Below are 19,241 nucleotides of genomic sequence, written 5' to 3'. Positions count from 1 at the left end.
ATCCCCATGTTTGGACACCAATATTGGGACAGTCTATTCACGTCTGCAGTGAAAAATACCAGACCGGCTCAGAACAATACGACTCTGTTAGAGAGCCTTATATAGTTGGAATTCATACTTGCACATCTTTTGTGGCATTTACCCCAGGAAAACAGATTGTATTTAGATGTAGTTGACATGGTTTTTACCTTCTATTTATGTAATAGTTTTGAGGAGGATGTGTGTAGCTCAATGTGTTTGTGCAGTTGTTACTATGTCAGTTACTAATCCTTTGTTGCCATTGTTTAGTCGTGTCCAACTCTTCGTGACCCCATGGACCAGGGCACGCTAGGCCCTCCTGTCTTCCACTGCCTCCTGGAGTTGGGTCAAATTCATGTTGGTAGCTTCAGTGACACTGTACAACCATCACTGTCATCCCCTTCTCCTCTTGCCTTCACCATCAGGGTCTTTTCTGGAGAGATTTCTCTACTCATGCAATGGCCAAAGTATTGGAGCCTCAGCTTCAGGATCTGTTCTTCCAGTGAGCACTCAGGGTTGATTTCTAATCCTTAGGAAGTCATTATAGATTCCCCCTTTCCTTCTCTCTATACATGCATGCACACATGCTGAAATAACTGCATAAAACACAACCAAATGTGTATATCTATCCTCTGAACAGCAGACTGAAGCAGATCATAGGAGGGTGATTTGGTCTAGATGAGTTTACTTTGGAAGGAAGTCCTTTAAATAGATGTAATAACTCCAGTGGCACCTGGTCCCCACTATGGTCGGAGGGGTAGAAGGTGCAACAGAGGTGCATGGAGCCAGCAGTGAATGTAACTTCATGAGGAATAACTTCTTTCAGATGTAACTGTAAATTTTTAATTACTTTGATAGTTTTCATGTTGTAGTCGCCTTTCACGATGGAGGACCACTTGCGTTCTCTGATGCGTGTTGAGATGACAGTAAGGTCGATTGGAAGCCATTGACTTGGAGAAACAGACGATTTTAAAGTGACTAATAGGAACTACTTTAGTTACCACTGAAAAAAAATGAAGATAAGTTATTTTTCAAAATTAACAATATAGCACAAGCTGCATTGGGGCTGTGAAACTATAACTGTATCATCTAATAACTTTCAAAAAGTTATATTCCAAATTTACGTTGAATCTTATCTACAGCAAGTACTTGATTAGTTTGTGTGTAGGCACCCAATCTATTTCCACTATGGGGCTAATAGTAAGATCAATGCAGAGATTTTGACTGGAAAGAATTTAAACATCTCCATGATCCTGCACCAATGTTTCAGCCCCCAAAATAGCTCCCCCCACAGCAGCTTTTTACTGATTTTTTCTTTTCTTTTTCTTTTTTCTTTCTTTCTTTCCTTTCTTTCTTACTTTTATTTTGAGGGAGGTGGATATGCATTCTGTTTAAACTATGCAACAGAAACTCCAACCATTAAGATTATACATCTGTCTGTTTTGGTCTCTAGCATGTCTCCTTTCCATTATTGTCAAGTGTTAAAACTTTCAGCTTGCTCTCAGCTTCCTGTTAAGTCACTCTTCAGGAAAATAAAGAATATTCAGTGCACCTAGCATTTAAGATAAAATAAAACAATAACATAAAGTATCAAGTCCTAACATTAGATTCTACAGTCGCATGCAGAGTTTCTCAGAGAAAAAGATTATCAAGTTATCAAGATAAAGATTAACCTACAGATTTTGACTCACTCACAAGGAGGTGAGACACCATGAAGAGAGTTATTTCCAGTATGCTTGATGTCTCTAAGTCAATATGTGCAAATCGGCAGCTTTGGAAAACTTCTTTTGGAACTCTTGTGTAGAACTACTGTGTTCTCCAGATTGGCAGGGTGGGTTGGTGGAGGTGGTGGTGAGGAAACTTGTTCCACCAAAAGCAGTCTTCTGAAATACCATTCTTCAAAATATGTTGACTTGCTACACAGCTCAGTCCTATACAAATGCCATGTTGCTATGGGCATGACTCATATGGTCCAACTGGGCACAACGCTGAGGAAAATGTGGCAGAATAACCACGTCTCCAGGAAAGTTTCTGAAGCACGCTATAGTGACAGAAAATGTTATATGAACAGAGGACTTGTAGGCAGAAATCGCTGCCTAGATGGGTGAACAAGTGAAGCCTCATGCAGGCCAGGTGATGCAGATAATTTGGGTCTCAATACCAAAGGCCATCACGTCCTCCCCATCCACTCATTAGAGTTTGTATGTGAAAAATCTGCAGGGCTGTTCAGAGCAACAGGGTGAAGCAGCCAGCTTCAGAGAACACTATAAAGAGATGACAGATGAACACATATGGCCCATTGGTACACAAGAACACCACCATGGATGGAGTGTCTAGAAAAGCCCTGTGCATCTTTAGGAGGAAGTAAATCCCACAGTGTTTGTGGGGTTCAAGTGCTGGTAAATGTAATACTGGGGCGATGCGTGACAGTAGCATTTGTCTTGTTGGCACTGCTAGCTTTAAAACGTGGGGGGAAGAGTTAAAGTGCTCTGTTGGCTTGACAGCCCAGTAGGGATTCCTAACTGCAGCTGACTGAACAGCTGCTATGCCTATTAATTGCAAACAGGTTAACCAGAATTACCACATAGCCCTGTGCATCTTTATGTGGAAGTAAATCCCATAGGGTATACATAGGGTTGAAATGCTCGTATATGTACTATATAGAAGTGAAGCTTTAACATGCAGATGTTAACTACATTCTGAGGGTGCAGAATGGTGCCTTAGACATGGAGATGATTAGTTAAAGGCAGCCTCTGCTGTCATTCTGTGCATATGTATGATCAATCCAAAAACAGGCATCTGTAACATCAAACATCCAAATTCTGGCCAAAAAAAAAAAAAAAAAAAAAAAAAAACCAAAAAAACAACAACATGCAATCAGGGGAACTGACCAAGAGCTGTAATTCTGTGCATTTTCACCCAGCTGGCATTTTTTTTCTTTTTGTTTGCAAGTTAAAAAAACAGCAACCAAGCCTCATATTTGTAACAAGACCATCATGGATCAGTTGTTGAACAGGGTTTCTAAATCTAGTTCTCTGCCTTGCTCCCTAAATTCTGAGAAGGCTCATCATTATTTCATCATCAAAAGAGACCAAGCATAAAGCTCCTGCAGTTAGGAACCCTGCTTCCGCACACTCCTGCCATGTTGATGGAGTTGCTGAAGAAAAGGTGCAAGCCTGTAATATAAGATTTGGGCTGGGAGTGCTATTGAAAAGATTCCTTGTGGCCTAAGGTTTGAAAATCTTGAAAACTAATTTGCTACGAACTCAAGAACTCCATCATATATTTTTGTACGGTAATCCTTGTACAGCTCATGGTATTCAGCTTGCTCCTGTGAAGGTCAAAAGTCAGAAGAGTGCACAAATATACTTGTAAGCTCCTCCCACAATCTCCCCATCTCCTTGATCTTTAAAGTTCCCATGTTTGGCAGGGAGCTTTGAACCCAGACTCTACTTGCATTTGCTTTAAGGTGAATAGAGTCAGAGCTACAGTTCCCAGAATCCTTCAGTCAGAGTCTGTGCTGGCTGGGAGTTTCTGAAAGTTACAGCCTTTTCCTAGCTCTGTGCACGGCTGTCCACATCATTAGGAACCTTCATAAAGTGGATGCAAGTTGAAATTCACTTCGGACTGCAAATGGTCGAGATATTTGTTTCACTTTTGTTTTAGCGATGGACGTGGTGGCGCTGTGGGCTAAACCGCAGAAGCCTGTGCTGCAGGGTCAAAAGACCAAGCAGTTGCAAGATCGAATCCACGTGACGGAGTGAGCGCCTGTCGCTTGTCCCAGCTCCTGCCAACCTAGCGGTTCGAAAGCATGCAAATGCAAGTAGATAAATAGGGACCACCTTGGTGGGAAAGGTAACAGCGTTCCATGTCTAAGTCGCACTGGCCATGTGACCACGGAAGACTGTCTTTGGACAAAACGCTGGCTCTATGGCTTGGAAACGGGGATGAGCACCGCCCCCTAGAGTCAAACACGACTGGACAAAAATTGTCAAGGGGAACCTTTACCTTTACCTTTTTTGTTTTAGCACTGTCAAATGCTTGCAAACATCTCAAATTCAGAATAGAAAGGATCTGAGGGTAAAAATATTTAAATGTACCAGAAAGCGAGATTGACAGATCTGTCCACCAAGGAGAAGCGGAAATGGACACAGCCCTGTACTCAGGTCTCGGGCTTTGACTGCCCAGCTCTTAAGTCTCAGTTTGAATCCCTGTTTTAGTGTTAACCATGTTAATGCCCAATTAAGATTAACACATTTTATGAAATTTTCTTCTTCTTTGACGCATACATAGCTGGGAAAAAGCATTAAGTGTTGAATTTGGCTGGTACAGATGGTCAAAAATTTGGTTTCAGTTTGTATCTGAAGATTTTAGTACAATTCACAGATTAGGTATTTTTAGCAGAAAGATCTTGAAGTTTTAAAAAACTGAGGATGTGCACGGGGCCTCCGGATGACTCATGCCCCAAACTGGTGCCCAGCCCACCCTGTGCCCTGTTTTGGAGACACTCTGAAATGATCCTATTCAACATAGGGGCCAATAACTCTGCAGTTTTGATTCTTCAAGAAAACCTCATTCCCATCAACAGGCAAATGCAAATACCAGGGTCATACACGTCACACACTGAATGGTGCAGGTAGGAGAGAAAAACTTGTGACAAAGGTGGCAACTGTGTGCAGGCCTGAGCACTCTTTACTTTTATTTTTCACTCTTCCAGCCACCAGGAGAAAGCCCTCATACCTAAATCTAACTGAAGCCAAGGCTCCATTGTCATACTTACTGGCAATATAGGTGCTTTTGTATTGCTATTAGAATTTATTAATATGGGTCTGAAACCTGCCTGAACAAAATGTATGGCTACGTGTCAAAAAGGCATGTTTACACCTAGCTCCTGTTGGCCTTGCCTATGAGGATTAGCCAGGTGAACAAACACACCTGAGGGGAAGTTAGACGTTGGTCAGGTGACCTACTGGCTCTCTTTAGAAGAAAAACAGATATTGGTTGGCATTGGAAAAGCAATTGGGTTATTAAGTAAAGCCTTAACAAAGTGTCCCATGACATTCTGATCAGCAAGCTAACTAACTAACTGTGGGCAGGATAGAACAACCCAGGTGCATACACGGCTGGTTACAGAATCATATTCAGAGAGTGCTTATCAATGGCTTCTTCTCAGACTGGGAGGAGGCAACACGTAGGGTACAATATGCCTCAGTCCTGGGTCTTGTTCTCTGTAGCATTTTCATTAATGATTTGGATGAGGGAGTGCAGGAAACACCAAATTTGTCGATGACACACATTTGGGTGGAATAGCTAATAACCTGGAAGAGATGAACAAAATTCAAAAAGATCTTGATAGGCTTGAGCACTGGGCTGAAAAGAACAGAATTAACTTTAACAGGGTTAAGTGCAAACTTCTATACCTGGGGGGGGGGGACCCAAGTGCATAGTTACAAGGTGAGAAATATTTGACTCAGTAATATTACAAGTGAGAAGGATCTTGGACCTGTAGATCAAAAGATGAATATGAGCCAATAGTGCAATGCGGCTGCAAAAAAAGACAAATGCTACTTTAGGATGTGTTAACACAGCGGTCCCCAACCTTGGGCCTCCAGATGTTCTTGGACTTCAACTCCCAGAAATCCTGGCCAGCAGAGGTGGTGGTGAGGGCTTCTGGGAGTTGTATTCCAAAAACATCTGGAGGCCCAAGGTTGGGGACCACTGCGTTAACAGATGTATAATCTCCAAATGCCCTGAGGTGCCAGTCCCCCTCTATTCAGCACTGGTTAGGCCGCTTTTTAACATAGTATCCAGTTCTGGACACCACACTTTAAGAAGGATTCCAACAAACTGGAACAAATTCAGAGCAGGGCGACAAGGATGGTCACTGAACTGGAAACTAAGCCCTATGAGGAAGGACTGAAGGAACTGTGCATGTTTAGCCTTGAGAAAAGAAGACTGAGGGGAGATATAATAACATTTTTCAAATACTTGAAAGGTAGTCATACAGAGGAAGATCAGGATCTGTTCTTGATCATTCCGGAGTGCAGGACATGTAAGAATGGGAACAAGTTACAGGAAGCCAGGTTTAGGATGAATATCAGGAAAAGCTTCTTCAACTGTTAGAGCAGTACAACAATGGAACCAAGTTACCTTGGAAGGTGGTGATCACTCCAACACTGGAGGCATTCAAGTGGAAATTGGACAACCATTTGTCAGATCTGCTTTGATTTGGATTTCTGCATTGAGCGGGAGATTGGGCTCAATGGCCTCATAAGCCTTTTCCAACTCCATTATTCTATCTTTCTATGATTATGTAAGGGATGCTGTCTTGGCTAGCTTGCTCATTCTAAAATAAGCCACTGAACTAGAATTAGATCACATGGGAAAGTTACTTTTTGGGGACTACAGTACGGAGAACACCTCAGCCTGCCCCTGGTGGCTGAGTATTGTGAAAATGGGAGTTCAAAAAAGTAACTTTTTTTCTATCTCAGGATTTGCTGTGGCAAATACAGTATTAGAGTAGAACATGGCAAATGACCTGTTTATATAAAAGGAAAAATGAGCTTGAAGACACCTGCTGAGGTCATCTGATGTTGTCAGTGCAATTTCTTTTGAGCAAGGTAATTGCATATGATTCCCCCCCCCCCATTATGTGTGGGTTGGAAAATTGAGGATTAATTTCAAAACAATGGAAGTTGTAGGGACTCTAGAAGCAGAAAGCCTGAATCATTCTTTAAATTGCTTTCTGGGCATTACTCCGGGACATCCATTTATTTGTTTTTTAAATTAATTTTATTTATAAAATTTTAACATGAAGAAATAGTATCCAAAAATATTAAAGCATTTCATAAAGGAAAATCTAATGAAAAACAGGTCCCTAACAGCATTGGTCTATGCACTACATATACCATTGACCTTTGTGGAGCCCCCTTCACTTCCCAAAATTGTATAGACTCTTGAGTTAAGCTGTCACCCTTCCCCTTTATTAATCAATTAATTTTCCTCATACATCTATAAACACATTTCTGTCAATTACCCCCCTTAACTTTTTTATCTCATATACGCTTTTCATTAATTGCTATATCCCAGACCTCCCTATACCATTCATTTATCATGATATGATGAGCCATTTTCCCGTTCCTAGCAATAATCAATCTCACAGCTGTTAACAAATTTGAAACCAATTTTCTAGTCCAATTATACCTGCTGCTTTTTCCAATATTGATAAAAGCACTGTTTTGGGACATATAACTAAGTTTAAATTGCTTATTTCCTTTATTTCCTTGAAAACTAATTACCAGAATTTCAGTATATACGCACATTCCCACCACATATGAAAATATATACCTATTTTGAGGCACACTCTCCTGCACATCTTAATGTAATTATCATATATTTGATTGAGTTTCATGGCATTGAATACCACACTAAGTTATAGGAAATCCCCTTTTTCTTATTGACATTGATTTCAATATTCTACTATTCCATATGCTTTCACCATGTGAAATTCCCATAATGATTTGTATAGGTCCTTCTGATCTTCTGCAGACTTACTGTTTACTTACTATTTCCTTCACTTGACTATCACCTTCACTATCCTTTTGTAATATAATTATCTTGTATTTTGTAAGTTCCCTACATTCATTGGTTCTTTTTATGCAATTCATTGTCCACTGTTCTTATTGAATAATATTAAACTAGGGTACTACATGTTCACCCAAAACGTCCTTTATTTGTTTATTAAAGCGTGCTGCTTATATACCGCCTCATAGCGCTTCAAGCACTCTCTGGGCGGTTTACAAGTTAGTAATGCAGGCTACACATTGCCCCCCCCCCGAGAGCTGGGTACTCATTTTACCGACCTCAGAAGGATAGAAGGCTGAGTCAACCATGAGCACAGTTTTAGCTGCAGCACAGCAGTTTAACCACTGCGCCATGAGGCTCTTCTTCTTCTTCTTCTTCTTCTTCTTCTTCTTCTTCTTCTTCTTCTTCTTCTTCTTCTTCTTCTTCTTCTTCTTCTTCTTCTTCTTCTTCTTCTTCTTCTTCTTCTTCTTCTTCTTCTTCTTCTTCTTCTTCTTCTTCATAAATACAAAGAGAATATTTATCAACTCCATATATAATTGCTATGTTTAGCCAAAATAATTTATCAAGCTGAGATATAATATTTGAAATGTCTTAATTGACTAGCAATATAAAGGTAAAGGTAAAGGTTCCCCTTGACAATTTTTGTCCAGTCGTGTTCGATGCTAGGGGGCGGTGCTCATCCCCGTTTCCAAGCCATAGAGCCAGCGTTTTGTTTGAAGACAATCTTCTGTGGTCACATGGCCAGTGCGACTTAGACACGGAACGCTGTTATCTTCCCACCGAGGTGGTCCCTATTTATCTACTCGCATTTGCATGCTTTCGAACCGCTAGTTTGGCGGGAGGTGGGACAAGTGATGGGCGCTCACTCTGTTGCGTGGATTTGATCTTACGACTGCTTGGTCTTCTGACCCTATAGTGCCTTAAATTAGGGAGTCCTAAACCTCCACTTTTTTGAGATACAAACCATCTCTTCTTATTAATCCTAGACTTCTAGTTTCCATTACAAAACTTATTAAATGTATTTTTCCATTCCTTTAGCCCTTTAGTCCACTAATTTTTATCAGTAACATCCCAAATAAATATCCTCCATTTTATGTGCTGCAATTCTGCCAAACCACGACAATTCTATTTTCTTTAAATCTTCAAACATATGCATGATTACTTGTTTCAATATTTTAAAATTCTTTTCTTGGAATATTTAAACTTAAATACTAATTAGCCTTTTGGATGTTAACATTCAATTCTTTTTGATTTTTCCCTCTTTATTAAAAAAATCAACATATCCAGTTTATGCCAATTTATATGTAATCCAGTTATTTCACTAAATACGTTTAATGTGATTTTACCCTCTCCATTGCTTTTAAAGGATTCTTTATTGTTAATAAGGCATTATCATTATCACTGAATAAACTACTCTTTACACCATCCTTAAAACCAATGGCTACAATATCTTTATCTTTTCTAACAGTATTTCTAGTAGTTCTATGACTAAACCGAATAACACAGGGGAAAGGTGGACATCATTTTTTAATATTGCTGCAGTATTCTCTGAATAAGCCGCCTAGAGTGGTCAAAATGGGCGGGGTATTAATTAATTAATTAATTAATTAAATAGATAAATAGATAAATAAATAAATAAATAAATATTGTTGTTAAATTACTCCTTCAAAATATTTACCAAAACCTAATGCTTTAATTACCATTTTAAGCAGCACACTTTTAAAGTTGTCCATTCTAATGAATCAAATGTCTTGAAAATATCTAATAAAGTTACACCTGCCTTAACCTTTTGTCTATGTTTTCCATTTAACACTCTCTGAGACACATCTGTCATCTCCCTTCAAAGTATTAAACTTGGTTGATCTGTTTTAATATGTTTAGTAATAAAATTATTCATTTTCCTCATCAGTATCACCAAAAATATCTTTGCATCCTGATTTATTAGAGAAATAGGATTATAAACTCTCAGAAAAACTGGGAATGTCCTGAAATATTTTATGCCATTTTTTGCAAGAATTGTGGTAATCAATTTCATTTTTCCCCAGACCACCATTTGATTAAAAAAAAAAGCTTGGAGTATAGATGCACTATGATCCATTCTAAAAGTTGCTGTCCAGACTTTTCTCTGATTGCTTTCATAAACATTTCCTTCTTATAAAAAATTACAGAGTAAACCACAATATCTCTGGGAACCGTCTGTTCTCCATGTTTCAATCCCAAAGTTCATCTTTAAGTTTCACTCTCTCTTCAGCCCCACCTTCTGGAAAGCCATGTACCATAACATTTTCCCTCCTTCCTTTGTCTTCCAGGTTGATCAATTTTTAAAATCGATTTCAGTAAATTTAGCTTCATACACATAACTGCCTAATATTCACTCTGATCCTTCTATTAACTTGCTTGACTTCTGAACCCAAAGTTCTGACTTCATCTTTAATTTGTGATAATACTTTATAAAGCCAGCCCCAACTCAGAGAGCCTCCCCCGGAGGATACCGTGGTCGACAGTATCAAAGGCAGCTGAGATGCTGAGGAGAACCAACAAGAATGTTTTGCCCATCAGCCTCCCTCAATAAGTTATCTAGCAGGGCAACCAATGCCATTTCTGTACCGTGGCGCAGCCTGAAGCTCAACTGAAATGGATCCAGGCCATTGGTTTCATCCACAAGGGCCTGAAGCTGATCAGCCACCAACCTCTCTACTACCTTGCTAAGGAAAGAAACATTGGCAACACACCTATAATTGCCAGTGTTGTCCACCGCCAAGCCCGGTTTCTTCCTAATGGGCCTAATGAGTGTCTCCTTGAGGGCAAGGGACAGACCCATTAATTATTGCAGTGTCACATTTGACTGTCACAGGCCTGGTTGCTTTGATTAGCCAGGCCGGGCAAGGGTCAAGGGAGGAGGTGGTGGCACAACAGCAATCAAGCACTTTATTCACCTCTACTGATGTCACCAGCTGAAACGGAGTAATTCTCATCAGACAAGGCGGTGCACTGGATGGCTCAGCTCAATCTACTGTTTTCAAATAGGGGGTTAGGTCCCAGAGGGTGCCCTCCACTTTAGATTTAAAGAATGCTGCAAATTGGTCAGATGAGATGCTAAGGGGAGACCAATCGTTATGACCAATTCCGGATAGATTGCGTACTATGCGGAAGAGTTCTGCCTGCTGATTGGAAGCTTTGCTTCTCCGGACAGTGAAGCAAGCTTTCCTGGCAGCCTTCACTTTGGCAAGGTAAAGGTTAGACACGATCCTGGCAGCTTTCAGGTTATTTTCCATCAGGTGTCACCTCCAAATGCTCTCCAGCCTTCTCCTTTTCCGCTTCATAGCTCGCAGCTGATGGTCGAACCAAGTCGAGCTCTGTGCTGGAGTGGGCGTTTAGGAGCAATCGTGTCCACGGCCCTGGTGGCGGCAGTTAACCAGCCGTCAACCAGGGCCTCAACAGCAGGGGATTCCAGATTAATTGGAATCCCCCACATGGAATCCTGGAATCCTATAGGATCCAGAAGACTATGAGGTGGACCATTAAAAAAGGTCCCTGCTCCCCGCAGGGAGGGAGGGCCACTGTGAGGTTGCCTTTTATTATGACAAGGGGACCGATGCAAGGTTAGTTACCATCAGGCCACACTCACTCTGCTCAATAGAGAGTGTCAAGTCTAGCATGTGACTGCCCATGTGGGTGGGGCCGTTAACATGTTGGGACATGTCCAAGGAAGCCATGGTTTCCAAGAACTCAAGAGCTGGTCTGGAAGCCTCTGCCTCCTCATGAATGTTAAAATCACCCAAGACCAATAGCCTCAGAGATCCCAACAGAGCCACGGAGATGAAGTTCGCCAGCTCCAGTAAGGAAATGGCTGAATCGCAGGGAGCACGGCATATCAGCAAGATCCCAATACCATCCCTGGCCCCAACTGACACGTGAAGGGCCTCCAGACCCGTTGTCGCCACAGCAGAGAGCCTAACAACTTCAAGATTATTTCTATGAACAATGGCCATCACCACCCCTGGTCCTCCAGTCTACCCCGGTGTTGGACAGCATAACCGGGAGGACAGACAAGAGACAGAGGAATGCCCACATCACTGCCCATCCAAATTTTGGTTATGCAGGCCAGATCTGCATCCTTCTCCAGAATAAGATATTGGATGAGCTTAGACTTATTAGATACACATCTGGCATTCAGCAGCACCAGTTTTAAAGTGGAGGGGCTACTGAGCTGGCTACCTTGAGCCTGACAGGTGGTCACAGAGCCAGAACAGTGGACAGCCTTCAAACATCTGTCCACTGTTCTTCTAGAATGAGCAGCAGCTGTGCCAACACCATATCTCCCTCTACCCATAATCATCCAAATATTTAGATGCCCCCCACTGGGGGGGGACATCTAAATATTCCTTCTGATACCTTCTGATGCTCTGTTTCAGGCAGCGATCTGTTTTAGGATGGTCTTACCTCCCATGAACCTGGACCTGTAGTCCAGTAGGTTGTTTTTTCATCATGACAATCCTACAGAAGCTGCTTAAGTTCCCACAGGCTGTTCAAACAGCTCAGTGCTTAAACATACCATGCGGAGCAAACCAAACAGTCTGCTTTTGTTTGGCCTAAAGTTTTTGTTATCCTTCAAAGAGCTTTCTATAACCGCTACAAAGTCATCATTGTTTTGGCATTATTCCTGACATTTTTCCCCCTGACATTATTTATTTAGTGCATTGAATGTTATGCTCCTGGAGCAAAACCGAAAAGTATTCCCATAAATGCCATTTTGGCTGGGTGAAAGTGGCTCTTTATCATTTGCATTGTCATGGGCATCGCCATTGATTTCCTCCAACGTTCAAGCCAATTTGGTAGCTGAATATAAGAGGTTAAAAAGGTTGGGTTATTTGATTTCTTGTCATGATTCTCTAGCTGTTAAGCTATAATCTTAAATTTTGCATGCTCCCAAGAACAAGATTGCAACAGAAGAAGAAGGTCCCACATTTATTCCATAACATGAAAATTATTTGTGGAAAAGTATTAATTTTGAAACAAATAACTTGTATTCATGTATATGTGTACATACGCGCACGCACGCACGCACGCACGCACACACACACACACACACACACACACACACACACACACACACACACTGTTCAACATAACCAGCAGTACTCAGAGTGTCAGGGTAAATTCCATAGTTTAAATACGTACCACAAATTTGAAGTACAGAACCTTTTAAGTCAAATTTGAAGTACAGAACCTTTTAAATGGATGGCTATGCTTTATAAAGTAGGAAATGTGGCCATCCTGTGTTTTTATGCAGACCTGAGCTAGCTAAGTGGCAGCAAGAAAGATCTTGGCTGAGCTGAGACTTCTCAGCTTAGAATGATCAACAGCTGCTCCATTGTTCTCTGGGGATGAAACACACAAAGCTGTTACAGTATTGAAGATCATTGTGTTCTGCCTGTGGTAAATATCAGCAGCAGCTTCTTCACTTCTTAGTTTCTTATGCTAGTGTACAAAGCAAAGCAAAAGTGTGCTGCTTATATACTGTCCCATAGTGCTTAAAGCACTCTCTGGGTGATTTATATCTTAATTATTCAGGCTACACATTTCCCCTTCACCTAGTGAGCTGGGTACTTATTTTACACACCTTGGAAGGATACGAGAAGAAGGCTGAGTGAACGTTGAACCAATTACGTGGGAGTGAACCCCAGGTTGTGACCACAGTTTTGGCTGCAGTACAGGAGTTTAACCACTGCACCATGAGGCTCTTATGAAGATAGGCAAAGTAACTTTATTGGACAACAATGCCCAGAATCTCATAGACATGATGGCTACTGGCTTTGTTGGCTATGAAGTTCTGGCAACTGCAGTCTCCAAAATAACCTTTCTCATCTCTGCTTATTTACCACAATTTCATTATTCCTTCTGGGTCATAATATAGAAGCTTAGCTCAAGAATGAGAGGATTTGGCCTTGAATGAGCTTAGTCACTGGTACTGTATAACCATTCTGAGATTCAACAACAGCAGTTTTATTTTATTTATTTATTTTGCCTCTTTTCTTATTTAGTCACTAGTAGATAAAGTCTAACAAGTTAGGGGAGGAATTAAAATGAAAAAAGATATTAAGGATGAGGTTTTCAGCAGCAACATCAACCCCCTTTCAGCATCTGGCTGTTCTTTTCATCACAGGCCCTCCTGTGTGGTTGCAGTCATACGTTTGATTGATTTGGCTCCTGAGCTGATGTTTACACTGTTACATTCAGCTTGCTCAGATGGCTGTGACACGCAACCCGAAAGCAGCGAAGCTGACAGAGAAGGAGAGGAGAACCAGACAGATGACAAGTTCTCCCATTTTCACAGAGCTGATGCAGGGCGATCTGTCAGACGATGATAGGCGGCGGCCTGTCATTTATTTACTTACAGTTGTAATGTGGGTGAAATGAACAGGATGAGGGAAACGTGACAAGATGCAAAAAAATAGAAAAAAAGAAAAAGAAAAAGAAAAAAGTGGGGGACTGAAGGGGAGAAAGAACCTGTTTTATAAAATACACACATTTCTTATTCTGGACATAGAATATTGCTGTTCAACATGGAATCTTATATTTATGAAGTTGGCATAATAATGAGGATGATAGAGTTTGTGTAACTAAAGCAGTGTCAGGGTATGGTGGCTGCCTCAGGTGGCAGGATGAAAGGAAATGGAAGAGTGATGAATTACACCACTCCTCCTACTGGAAAGGACTCTATTACACACTTGGTCAGCCTTGGTTCCATTTAGACCCCCATGTTTCATTACCTTTGCCACTGATCTCCACCTTGCCGACCTCTTGCCTCATGGATCTTCCATGCTCTAGCCTTTTCTACTCATCCTTTTCTGCACAACTTCACCTGGTAATAAGAGCCAATAAGATAATGTGGATGAGGGAAGCTGTGGGATACATGAGTAAGGGAGATGCTAAATTGGTGACACTGCCACTATGGGAGACACACATCTGGTAGGTGCAAGCACATGCTAATAATGCTTCTGTCACCTCAAGCAGTGTGATATGTTAGGTCTCCATAGATGTGGTGGCCAGAGGGAATAACTGAATATCCCTGCAACAGTCTATTATTATTTTTTTCTGTTGCAGTCTACAGTATTTTGAGGTCACTTGGTCTTGAATGAGTAGCTAAGACCATTCAGTTTACAAAAGAGAATTGCCTGTATTTTCAGACTCTTGATGGTATGGTGTAGTAGCTGCCACAAGGAATGTTTGCTTATTAGAATTGACTGTCATTACACCATTGTTTATGTGTATTTCACAAGTGTTTTTATTGAACATACTCAAATTGCTAAAATTGTACTATTTTGCACCAACATTTGAGGCAAGAACCAGGAGTTGTGGACCCCTAGTGCATAGTCATTCTCTAGTCTGTAGTACAGAACCTGTAATGCTCCAGCTATTGTTCTGCTCAAGCTTCCATCAATCCTTGCATTATGGCCAGTGATTAAAAATATTGGAAACTATAGTCCAGAAATATCTGGGGTGTGTGTGGCATTCCCCATCACTGGTAAATCACTGACCAAATGACAACCTCATTAGTCATATAACACTTTGGCCTTTGAAGTCATTTCCAGCAAAATCAACAAATGGAAGACCTAAAAGCCAAACCCCAAATCCTAGTGCACGTTGTGATTGTGACACTCAGCAGTGTGAGTTCTTTGTGGAGCTACTGAAAGGGATTTAGTCACAAATAGGCACAATGGGAGGTAGAATGAGTACAGAAGAAACTCTTATAAGAAGAGTCCTGCTGGATTAGGCCAAAGGCCTGTCCAGTAATCCAGCACCCTCTTGTCCGTGGGAAGTCCACAGAGCGGGCTAAGAGGGCAACAGCACCTTGTAACTTGTACAGTATTCTGAAGCAACTGGCTCCAATACTGCTGACAATATATACAATGGGCCTGGAGCATTGCTATCACATGCCCTCCTGAGGCAGGAAGAGAAACTACTTCTGCCATCCTCTCCTCTGGTTCCCCCCCCCCCTTCCAATGCTCCATAAAAACACTTTTGGGGGGAAAGGAAAAAAGGGTGGCACCACCAGCAACTGCAATAGCAGCAGTAACTTATTTTGAACCTACTGCTGGCTGGCTTGTCAACTTTAGAGTGCACCTGAGGCCTAAACAGGGAAGCCCTCTCTGCCACAGGGTCAACCCCCAAAAGTGTCCCTGGCTGCCAGATGAGCAGTATGTGTGTGTATATATATATATATATATGAAGCAGTTGATAATAGCAGATATCTATATTTTAATTGCTATAGAAGTTTTGAGTCCTTAGATAACCAAGTGAACTACAATACTCTCTGGTCTGAAAAATTAGGCAAAAAACCCTCAATGTCCCAATTTGAGATTCTGGCAAAAGTGGTGGTGGTGGGGAAATAAGCCATTACATAAAAGTAGTCCTGCTTAAAGCAGCTACCTTCTCAATAAACCTCAGGAAAGTAGTAAGTCTTCTATCTGAGCTACATTCTTGTCTTATGGAGGAAAGAAACATTGAGGCAGAAGGACTCAGATCCTCTGTCAAGCCCTGGCCTCCTCAGGTATTTGCCAAGAGCCTGAAAAAGTTCAGTGCTCCTCAAACTCTTTCTCTGACCAACCCCCTGAGAGCTCCTCAGTCTATCACCCCATCTTTTCTTCTTCTCTTCTCCTCTTGCAGAAAGCAGATGTTAGCAGCACCAGCAAAACAATTAAACCTCCAGTCTTGCCAGTAAGCACTGTCACTGGAAACATTTAAATTCAAAACAATTAAACCTCCAGTCTTGCCAGTAAGCACTGTCACTGGAACCATTTAAATTTCTCCACAATCTTCCATTGAGCCTGAAAGAGCCTGATTCCAGCGCACTTGTTCATCAGAGCCTGAGAGGAAAAAAGTTAACAGGAACTTCCACAAGTCAGGCCTTCATTGTCTGAGGATGGGCTCTGCAGTCCCTGGATAAGAGGGCAGATATTTGCTGCTACCCCTGGTTTTTTTTTTTTTAAAGGTGACTCTGTCTCTCCTGGCAAGGCCTCCCTGCTGCTGAGGACCCCAGTGGGGGAACTTTCAAGGGCTCTGCTGAACCAAGCATCCACTTTGGCTGGACTCCACATATTCAAGTACATATCTCTATACCACGAAGGGGCAATCGTGGCTTACAGAGGTGCCCTACAACTTCCATCTGCCCTAAACAGCACCCTGAATAGTGAGGAATTATCAGAATTGAAATCCAACAGTATCAGGAGGGCCACAGTTGCCTTCTGCTGCTATATATGAAGCATAAAATATGAAAACTACAATATGAAAACTTGCAGACACCTGGGAGGTGTTGAAAGGAATTTTGCAGTCTTGGCTATTGTGAATGGGGCTAACACTGTGAACTATCATTTTTTTGTAAAAGAGGAGAGATAGGATAACAATAATTTCCTGCAAATTTATAATCAGGATTGGATTCATTTGTTCCTCTCTTCATTTTATGCTCTATATCATGATTTTAATTTTGCTCCTTTGCAAAGGAGTGGGGGGGGGTATGTATTGAATGACAAGATAAGCACAATAAGTGCGGGAGTCAAGCTGAATAATACTTGAAGTTAAAACAAATAAACACCTTGTTGGCAAAAACCTGCATCATAAGATTTAGAATTTACTCTTGTTTATAGAAAATAACATTCATTCCCAGATGTAAAATCTCCTTTCACCTCCCGTGCATTCACTCCCAATTTTCTTCTGTAAACAGCACACAGTAATTAGTGCTCTAAAGTTCTCCACTTGAGATTTGGGAAGGACGAAGCAACAGATGTACTTAAGGGACCGTAGTTGTCCTTAGCTATTGGCAAGGATCCTGCGTCTCTGTATCTTGACAATATACTGCTCCTGCAACAGCTAATCTTGGCAAGTTGAGGGAAAATAATCAGGTTAAAATACAGACAGAGAAAGAGAACGATGTGTTTAGATTCCTGGTGTACTAACAAGCAAACATGTAGCTGTCCTTAAAAGTTAACTAAAGCAAGAAAAGAAAAGCATGCTGCTTATATACTACCCCATAGTACTTCAAGCATTCTCTGGGCGGTTTACAAGTTAATTATACATTAGGACATTTATGTGTCCTGTATATGTCTACTAGAGATAGATGAGAATTTTATTTATTTCCATTAAACATATTTCCCAGGTTTGCACATTTCTTCATAAATTCTATGGAAAGAACTTGAGATTCAAACAGTCCAAACATGGGAGAAAGCAAAGTTGACAGTTGTGTCCATACAAGAAATGACTTGGGTTCTTGTGTCGTTTAAAATAATGTACCAAATTTTTTTTCCAAAATACTTCATACACTGGATGAAAAGAATTTGAAGCTTAAAAATTCAAACATAGGAGAAAGGAGAGTTTCACAGATTTCAGCATCCTTAACATGCATGTAAAGGCAACCGTTCCTGCAAAACATGTGAATGCATCTCAACTAGACCAAAACATATTTTGTTTGTTAAGTACTTCACAATCTGCCAAATTCCCACACATGTCTCAGAGGGTCAGAGGATCCAACTTGGTGTCTCCTTTCCAGAAGTCAACTAAATCTGCATACTAACTGCTACTGATATATTGTAGTTTTTTCTGGCTACCAACTCCCAGAATTCTCTAGGAATTTTCTGAGAGTTCTGGCTCACATAGCCACCCTTGCCTACATTCCACTCACCTGTAGAGTGACCTAGCTATAAGGATTCATGTCTTTCTTCAGTTTTGCTTCCTGCTGAAAAAGGAAGCTGATGTGGGAATATCCTGAGAGTGGTAGTCTCATTGCCTTTTAGGCTCTATAGAGAGCATGTCCCAAAGAACTACCACTCCCAGGGTTTGTTTGTTTGTTTGTTTGTTTGTTTGTTTGTTTGTTTGTTTGTTTCTATCTATCTATCTATCTATCTATCTATCTATCTATCTATCTATCTATCTATCTATCTTTCTTTCTTTCTTTCTTTCTTTCTTTCTTTCTTTCTTTCTTTCTTTCTTTCTTTTTATCTTTCTTTTTTTTCTTTCTACAAGAAGCAAGGCTGAATAAAACAATCTTGACAATGTACCCTTCTGGTCAGCAAAATCTAGGTGTCTATAGATGTGGGTCTGTGGGTTGGAACTGCATGGGGAATTCTTGGAGAATTCTGGGAGCTGTATTTTAAATCACCTGAATGGCCCCTTCTGGATGGGATAGTTGCACTCTCATGAAGGTATGACCTACTACTGATCAGTCATCTTCCTATCCCACTTTAGCTTTTACCCTAGCATACATGTAGCAATCACCCCTCCTCACCTCGATATTCCTATCCCAATCTCCTGCCTCCCCAGTCATTTGCCCAGTGGCAAAGGCAGGGGCTCCTCGCCACCATACACATCCTCTGACCCAGCATTTGCTCAACATTCTTGTGGCAACAACACTTTTTAAAAATTGTGAAGGCAGCAGGCAAGCAGGCAGGCAGCAAGCAACAAATCCGGGGTAAGGGTGATCCTTATGCTGACTCAGGAGGTGCAAGAGTTTCAGCCAGTGTTGTATCTGTATAAACATTTGTTTGGAGAAGCCCACTTGCAACTCTTCATTTTCAGTTCTCTTCAGATCTTCTGTAGCAGCAGCTCTTTGAGTGACAATAAAGCCTTTTGTGTCATTGCAAGTT

The 19,241-nt window shown here is 41.1% G+C and overlaps 1 protein-coding gene across 1 annotated transcript; it reads right to left on the bottom strand.

The window, feature by feature from the left end:
• Positions 1 to 4,555: 4,555 nt before the first annotated feature.
• LOC144589230 (uncharacterized) lies at positions 4,556 to 18,157 on the bottom strand. Its single transcript, XM_078393500.1, has 2 exons — positions 7,881 to 18,157; positions 4,556 to 5,336 (listed from the first exon to the last, which is right to left on the bottom strand). Exons 1-2 carry the CDS (start codon positions 8,130 to 8,132, stop codon positions 5,160 to 5,162), a joined length of 429 nt encoding a protein of 142 aa, XP_078249626.1. The 5' UTR covers positions 8,133 to 18,157; the 3' UTR covers positions 4,556 to 5,159.
• Between the last annotated feature and the right edge of the window lie 1,084 nt (positions 18,158 to 19,241).

This window comes from Pogona vitticeps, chromosome 4, assembly GCF_051106095.1.
Source record: "Pogona vitticeps strain Pit_001003342236 chromosome 4, PviZW2.1, whole genome shotgun sequence".
In the NCBI taxonomy this organism is placed as follows: domain Eukaryota; kingdom Metazoa; phylum Chordata; class Lepidosauria; order Squamata; family Agamidae; genus Pogona; species Pogona vitticeps.
The sequence above is the reverse complement of the archived record's forward strand: the minus strand, read 5'-3'. Positions and strand labels throughout refer to the sequence as shown.